At 39.6% G+C, this 8,122-nt stretch overlaps 2 protein-coding genes across 2 annotated transcripts; both read right to left on the reverse strand.

Annotated features, from left to right (window-relative positions):
• Positions 1 to 1,242: 1,242 nt before the first annotated feature.
• Positions 1,243 to 3,714, reverse strand: TM35_000192370 (uncharacterized protein; the record flags this gene model as incomplete). The annotated part of the gene is made up of 1 exon (XM_029026735.1): positions 1,243 to 3,714. The coding sequence occupies one exon, from the start codon at positions 3,712 to 3,714 to the stop codon at positions 1,243 to 1,245; it is 2,472 nt and encodes an 823-aa protein (XP_028882059.1).
• A 2,674-nt stretch (positions 3,715 to 6,388) lies between these two features.
• On the reverse strand, positions 6,389 to 8,122 carry TM35_000192380 (uncharacterized protein; the record flags this gene model as incomplete). Its single annotated transcript, XM_029026736.1, has 1 exon — positions 6,389 to 8,122. A coding segment is annotated over one exon (1,734 nt), but the record flags the coding sequence as incomplete, so codon positions are not given.

The following is an 8,122-nucleotide window of genomic DNA, read 5'->3' on the forward strand; positions in this document are numbered from 1 at the left end:
ATATATATATATATATATATCTGTTTGGGTTGGGGGTATTTTTGGTCGTCGTGTTTATTAACGAACGGGTTCACACCAATAGAAATAATAAAAAGAAGATGCGTGATGTAATGAGGATTATCCACCACTATAATAATAATAATAACAATAGTAATAATAAGAGAAAAAACGAAAACGCAAAAAAAAGAGAAAAAAGAAAAAAAAAGGGCAATAAAATAAAACGAAATAATAATCATAAAAAGCAAGAACGCTTCATTCTTTTATTTTTGTTTTTTCGTTTTTTTTTGTTTTTCATTCATTTATTTCTCATTGGACTTGTACAGGTTAGATACATACATACATACATACATAGATAAATAGATAAATAGATAAGTCCCCGTATTAGAAGAGGAGACTAGATAGAGAGATAGAGATATATATATAGAGAGAGAGAGAACCGCAAATAACAACAAGAGTGGAAAGTGGGGATGTGATTTGCACAATGTAGTGATTTCATACAATAGAAAAGAAAAGAAAAAAAAAAACTTATGAACAAGAACCACTAGAAGGAATCACACTCTCAGCAAAAAAAAAAGAAGAAAAAAGATCATTATCCCATTTGTATTCTTCGTCTTTTCAACAAGACTCTCTCATACACGCAAAGAAAGAGGGAAGGTGAAGGAACAACAACAACAACAAAAACAATAATAATAATAATAATAATAATAATAATAATAAACAATAAAAAAAAAACATTCAGAAACACAGAGTCCATAATTATATACCATATATATATATATATATATTGTATAAACGCATAGCACTGGTCTTATACTTTTATGTCTCTTCTCTTCCTCTTCTCTCTTCTTTCCCCTTCCAATACGATTTTTGCAATACTTGTTTCTGTTTAAACTATTTTCTCTCTTCTCTTCGTTTTCTTTTATTTCTTTCGGTGTCATCTTATTTCTCTCACGTCGTTATTACTATTATTATCATTAGAATAATAATAATATTATAATAATAATAATTAGTATAGTAACAAGTATAGCGTATAGAGAAAAAGGCAAAAAAAAAGTCCCTAGGCCCCTAGGCACAGCGTGCAGGTATAAGGATCGAATGAACCGAAAAAAGAAAAAAAAGAAAAACGAACAAGCAAACAAATAAACAAACAATGAAAACAAAACAAAAAAAAAAAAAAATTAAATGAATGAAATAAAAAAAAAAGAAAAAGAAAAAGAAAAAAAAGAAAAATGGGGTTATCTGTTATTTTGCACGTGTGTTGGATGCACCCTGTGTGGACCTCACTGCTGTATTATTCGCACGTCCATCACCACTCCTCGCACGGAGACGAGTATGGGTGAAATGAACATTACTGCTGCTGCTTATACCAATAATAGTGCCTGGAGACTCTTCTTCTTCTTTTTCTATTTCTACGGCTACTAACGGTATAATAGTTGTTCTTATTGGGGATGGAGAGGATTGGGTATGCGGATTGGGATCTATTTTCTCACCACTATTCTTATTGTTATCATCATTATTATCATCAACCTCTTCTTCTTCTTCTTCATCATCATCATCGGCAGTGATGGAGAGTGCGGAGAGACGAGTACGACTTCTTCTTGTTGTTGGAAACAGTGCCAAGGATATGGGTGTGGCTTCAGGTTCCTTATCATGATCATCATTATCAATCTCTTCTTCTCTTTTTCCCTTGTTATTGCTATTGTTATTGCTATTCACATTCCTCCTACTTCTCCTTGGTCGCTTAGCCGACATAACAATACCATTAGCAAAACTATCATTATCATCATCATCATCCTCATTAATATTATTATTATTATTATTATTATTATGAGGATGATTACTACGGATAACAGAATCCTCTTCCTTCTTCTTCTCTTCTGTTGTTATTTTCCCAGCAAGACGTGGGAGAGGGCCATACCTCTCTGCACTACCAGTAGCCAAATCACTCAATTCCTCATCTTCGTCACTATTCGCCATCTCTGCAGACCAGAGAAGAGACATTTCATGCAAACACTGCATGGCCTGCTCTCTAGCCCTACTGCAGTTACTTGTGTGTGTGTCGACTTCATCAATGAGACGATGGAGAACACGTGCGTATCCCTCCGCATTGCGACTTTCCCGCTCCGCCTTACACTCCAACGCACACATCTCTTCTTCCATGGTAGTTTGCCGAAGTACAATGGAGTTGCAGCGGCGTCTTTCCATGGCGAAATCCATAGATGAGCGAAGACTGCTGTTACTGTTGTTGGGTGCAGTTGTTTCTCGCATATCCATATTGGTGTTCATAGTAACATTCGTCTTTGTTTGAGTAGTGGTAGTTGTAGTGTTAACAGGAGGAGGAGGGGGAGGAGTATTGGGGACTACTGTGTATCCACAGCGCTGACAGCGTGGTATACTTAATGTATCTATGCTTTCCGTCGTCGTGAGTCCTTTATTACTACTACTACTACTACTACTACTACTATCACTATCACTATTAGTACTATCACTATCACTGTTATTACTCTTCTCTGCACGCACTGTACTGTTCTTATTTTTATTATTATTATTATTATTATTATTATTATTATTATTATTATTATTATTATTCACTTCAGCAAGTCGTAGGACAGCGGCCCGTTCTGCGGCTCGTGCGGCCATCAAGAGTGCTTGTGTTTCCTCCAACTGTGCGAGTGTCTTTGCGTGATGTAGGACGATGGCTTCTTTTTCACTGATGAGAGATGTAATGCGTTGAGTGAGGCCGCGGCGTACATCGTGTAGGTGGCGTAGTGTACGCGATAACTCTGCCTGCAGCCCCACCCGCTCCTGCTCGGCATTTCGCCATTGTTCCTTATAGTAGAATAAAGTTTCCTCCAATGTACGTGTTTGCCCCTCATCTGTTTCTATCTTTGCGAGTGCCCCCTCCATGTGTTGTTGTTGTTGTTGTTGCAATAGTGTTGGAAAAGAGAAGGAACGCTCGGCGGTCCACATGGATGTAGTGGCGGCGACCGTAAATCCCTCTTCTGCGGTGGCGCTGCTGGAAGCCACACCTTCTCCCTGATGACTGTAGACAGAATGAGCCCCACAGCCGTATGCATACGAAGAAGAGGAGAGATCAACCGGATGATATCCACAAACACTATTGGAGCCCTGCGGTAATCGCATGGAGAGATCCGTGTTGCTGCGCAGAGAGTCCCGGCGGCGTTGGTGCTCCAATTGTCGTCGCAACTCCTCCACTTCGCGCTGCAGGGCGGCGGTGTTGTAGCGATTGGACTCGCGATCGGCGTCCCAGAGAGTCTGCAGCTGCAGGAGTTCCTGCTGGCAGAGTTCCAACTTCCGCAGCGCGCAGAACTCCGCCGTGCGGGCGCTGCTGAGAAGTCGATCATTCATCTCCGCATCTAATGATCCCCGCCGTCGCCCGGCGGCTGCGGCTGCGGATGAGAGGACGGCAGGAGTGGTGGTTGTCGTGATGGGCGTGGAGGAAGAAGACGGCGATGGCGGTGGGGGGACGATGGCGGTGGTGGACTGAACAGGGGGACTCGCAGAGGCGGCGGGGGTCTCTCGTTTTCTTGGATTGTATCTGATATCGTTATCCCTATTATTATTATTATTATTATTGTTATTATGATGATGATAATGGTGATTTGTATCATCCTTGTTGCTATTGGTGTTGCTGTTGTTTAGACTTCCCTCTCTGCTGCTCCGTAGTCCAATATGGCATAAGAGTTTTTCCATGATAATGCAATGGAGTGACTGTTAACAAACAACCCGTAGAGTTACACAGAGAGTGAGAGAGAAAAAGAGAAGTTCTTCTCAGATGAAAAATTCCAGTGCTATCGTTATATACGTATATAAATATATATATATATATACTATTTCTATAAAGAGGGGTATGTATTGTGAAAAGGAAGGAAAAGAGTAAAAAGGGAAAAAAAGGAAGAATAATTAAGAAGGGCATAGAAATAGACCATATAAATATATATATATATATACTTTGAGAGTCAATGGACTCACTCATTCAGAACTAATTTTTTTTTTGTTTTTGTTCTCGCGCAAAGACACAGGCATAAATATATAGATAGATATATATTTATGTAAAGAAGGTAAGAAATAGAAAGGGAGAATAATTGGAAGATTAATACATAGATATAGATGCATACACGTGGACGTATATGTATATAAGAGTCTGCTATTGTCTCTACACAAGATACGCAAAAACAACAAAAAAAGAAAAGAAATACACACACACTCACACATATATTTAGAGCGAGTAAAAATAGAAGAGGAAAAGTAATATAATAATAATAATAATAATAATAATGGCAATGAAGAAGACAACGAAAAGACAACAACAACAACAACAAGTACAGCAAAAGAACTGAACGTAGAATAACAAAAGAAAAGAAGAAAAAAAAAAGCAAAAAAAAAAGAAAGAAAGAAAAGTTGAGTCTTAACAAACATACCAAACACATATTTAGAAAACCCGCCAATCTTCCCATCTTTTTTTCCTTTTTTCCCTTTTCCCTTAAAAGTAATCCCTTTTTTTTTTGAAATCATTTTTCCCTTTATTATTTTCTTGTGAGTAGTGGGTCCTTTTACTCTTTTTTTTTTATTTTTTAAAGAGTTGTGAATGTTGCCGGAGTTTCTAATATTTCTCTACCCGTTGCAAAATACACTGTAGAGCCTCTTCCCCTTATTGTTAATATTGTTGTTGTTGCTGTTGGTCTTTCTATTCTCTTTTTTTTTTTTCCTTCTTACTCTTTTTTTTTTTTTTTAAAGCCCCATATATATATATATACATGGGAAGAGAAAGCAAGCTTAAATGGCTATGATGGACCACAGATACTCAAACCACACTATTCTCTTCTCTCTTTCCTCTCTCTTCTCTTTCTCTCTCTATACTCTTTCTATCCTTTTCTTTGCTTTGCCGAGTAACAGTAGTGCTGCTGACGGTTGGGAGGGACCTTCAGCGACCCACTGAGTCGAATCAAACAAGGAAGAGTACAATATCTTCTTCATTTACACATACACACACACACAGTCATATATATATATATATATATATGTTTACATGTACACGCCGTAGATACGCACAGGTGTGCGAACAAAACAAAACAAAAAAACAAGAAACACTCTATATATACATCATACAACCCCTCTCTAGAAGAACGAAATAACAAACACACACACACAAAAAAAAAAAACACTTATACGTAAAAACGGAATACATCAGAGTAAATATCAACTATGCTCTCTCCTGCATCTCGAATTCCCCACACGATGAAGCAGACACAAGAAGAAAGAAAGAAATAAATAAGGTAAAAAAAAAAAAAAGAAGAAACGCAAAATAATAAAATGTACTAACAGAAGCTACTACTCTTCAGTTAATAAATGGTGTAAACTCCACCAGAAGTAAAAAAAGAAAAACAAGAAGAAAAAAAAAGGGAAACTGACTGCGACACGACTACAACGAACACAGACAAATCCCCTTATACAATGACTGCTGTATTCCATCGCGGTTATTATTGCTCCAGCAGGTAAATAACCTCAGAAAACGGATAATACAGACATAGAGACAATGAAAAATCAAACAAACGAATAAACACGCGGAGAAATAAAGTTGGTAGGACGGGAACACGGTAAGAGTGAAGAAAAAAAAGAAACAAACAAACAAACAAAAAAAAAAAGAAAAAAAAAACAATAAACAATAAACCCTGTGATTGATCTCGCAGAACAAAAAAAAACTCTTCAGATCCCTCGTAATAACAAGAACACTGCGAAACTCAATCATAAACACTCACATCATCATTGTGAGTAAAGGAAAAGAACAAAAATAAATAAATAAGAAACATTTCGTTAAAGCAAGATGGAGAGAAAACATATAGTAACACTGTTAAAACGGTGCAAAACGGAAAAAAGAAGGAAAAAGAGGGAATTCAATCGAATTCATCAAACCCCAAATATTCCATTCTATCAGTTTTCCTCTACTTTGTCATTTTTGAAATCCCCTCTTTCCTTTAAGTTTCCCCCATTCTTTTTCGTTTTTTTTTTTTTTTTTTTTTTTTTTTTTTTTTTTTTTTTTTTTTTTTTTTTTTTTTTTTTTTCTGTTCCCTCTTGTTCCTACCACACGATATCGGTTACCACTACCGTAGTGAAGTACTGCCAATACTTCCTATTCTATTTGCTCTCCTGCCATCTCACTAGGGGGGTGGGTATTCTGTTCTCTCATTCTCATCTAATCATTATCCCTATTATCCTTATAAAATGACTACTTTTATTATTATTTTTTCTTTTTTTTTTTTTAATTTTATCTTTTCTCTCTAATGTTTTTTTTTTTTTTTCCATTGTTTAATTTACTTCCTGAAGGAAAGGAGATAGCATATGATTATGCCAATGGAAATCATTACCATTAATTTTCTGGTTGAGGCACATCCTCATCCTCCTCCTCTTCTTCTTCAGCAGAGCGGAGCAGTGCAATCTCACGCAGCATCTCCTTTGCGCTTGTTGCCGATACCTGAAAGCCGCGTATGCGGGAATCGAGTTCGCTCATTAAATCACCAATATTACGATTCAGCACATCCATCGCATCATCATGCTGTCGCCCCTTCACCTCAAGCTCCATTGTCAATGCCTCCTTCTCACGCTTTAGACGCTCGAGTTGTTGCCGCATGGCCCGCACTACATCATCCCTCTCCGCCCCAACATTACCGCTGCTCTGGGGATCTACAGAAACACTTTCACCCTCATGTTGTCTCTGTTCTTGTTGGTGTTGTTGTTGTTGTTCGCTTAACTCACGTTGAGTCTCTTGCAGTGCCCCTAGACGTGCCTCCAGCTGCCGTATGATACACTCCAACTCACGCGTCTCTTCATTGTGGGCGGCCTGAAGATCGAATAATTCCTGTTCTCTTTGCTCAAGAGTTAATAATGCGGATTTCTCCGCTGCGCGTGCGGCCTCTAGCAATACCACAAACTCCTCCAACTTCCCAAGTGTGTCAGTGTACTCCATTCCTTTCACCTCTAGCTCCACCATGAGACCAGCAATCTTGCTGTTCAGTATATCCAACGCTTCTTTATGACTCACCGCACGCCGAGCCATCTCCTCCTTCAGTGAGGCATTCTCCTGCTGCAATTGTCCCACTTGTTGCTCAAGCTCCTCTACACGCAAACACTCATCTGTCAACTCCTGCAGCTTTTCCTTTGTAAGTTCCTCATGTGAGTTTCGTGATATCATCAACAAGTTATGCTGTGCCTGCAACATGCTATCACGCTCACGTCGTTCCTCATCACGGAACCGCTGCAACTCAAGCAACTCCTCCTCTCGCGCAAAAAGATCATTCCGCACACTACACTCCGTCTGACGAGCCTCCTCCAGCAAAACAACCATCTCCTCCATCTTTTCAAGCATATCAGTATGCTCTGTGGCTTGCTCCTCAAGTTCTTCCAAAAGTTCCGCTTCCCGATCCAGATGCAAGCCATTAAGATGATCAAATCCCTCTACCGCCACAAGCAACAATGCCGAAAGCTCCGCCCGTTCCAGAACAATACGATCAAGAAACTCCTCAGTTATTACATTTAACATTCCAATACCACCTAACGCATTCACCTGCCGCATCAAATCAGAGGCCTCATAAGACAAATAATTATTATCAAATGGTCCCTTACCCTCCAGCAACTCCTTACTGCGACGAAAAAGCCCACGCTGTAAAAGCCTATCCACCTCCTCCGCTGAGACACCTTCATCGTGGTTAACATCGAACTCAACCGTCTTCCCGTCAGGAGAAAAGACAACCTTCTTTACGTCGTCAGGGTCAACGCGACAGGCATCCGCTACATCACTCACGAACGCACGAGTCAGCTCCTCAGGCTGCGATTCCAGCACCTGATCCCAACCCTCACCGTCAAACTCCTTCCGGTGATGAGACGTAGTGCGCCTACCAGAACTACGACTTGCCTCAGGTACCCAGCGATCATCGTGGGCACGAAGTTTCTCATTTTCTGCCTGCAATTCAGCCAGCTCCTTATTCAGCTTCTCCACCTCATCATTCAACGCATCATGTGCACGACTCTTCTCCTCATCAGTGCCGCGCAGCTGCTCCAGCTCCTGTTCCTTCGCAGCCAGCTGCTCATTCAGCTTCTCCACCTC

This window comes from Trypanosoma theileri (genome assembly GCF_002087225.1).
Source record: "Trypanosoma theileri isolate Edinburgh chromosome Unknown TM35_Tth_19_V1, whole genome shotgun sequence".
In the NCBI taxonomy this organism is placed as follows: Eukaryota; Euglenozoa; class Kinetoplastea; order Trypanosomatida; family Trypanosomatidae; genus Trypanosoma; species Trypanosoma theileri.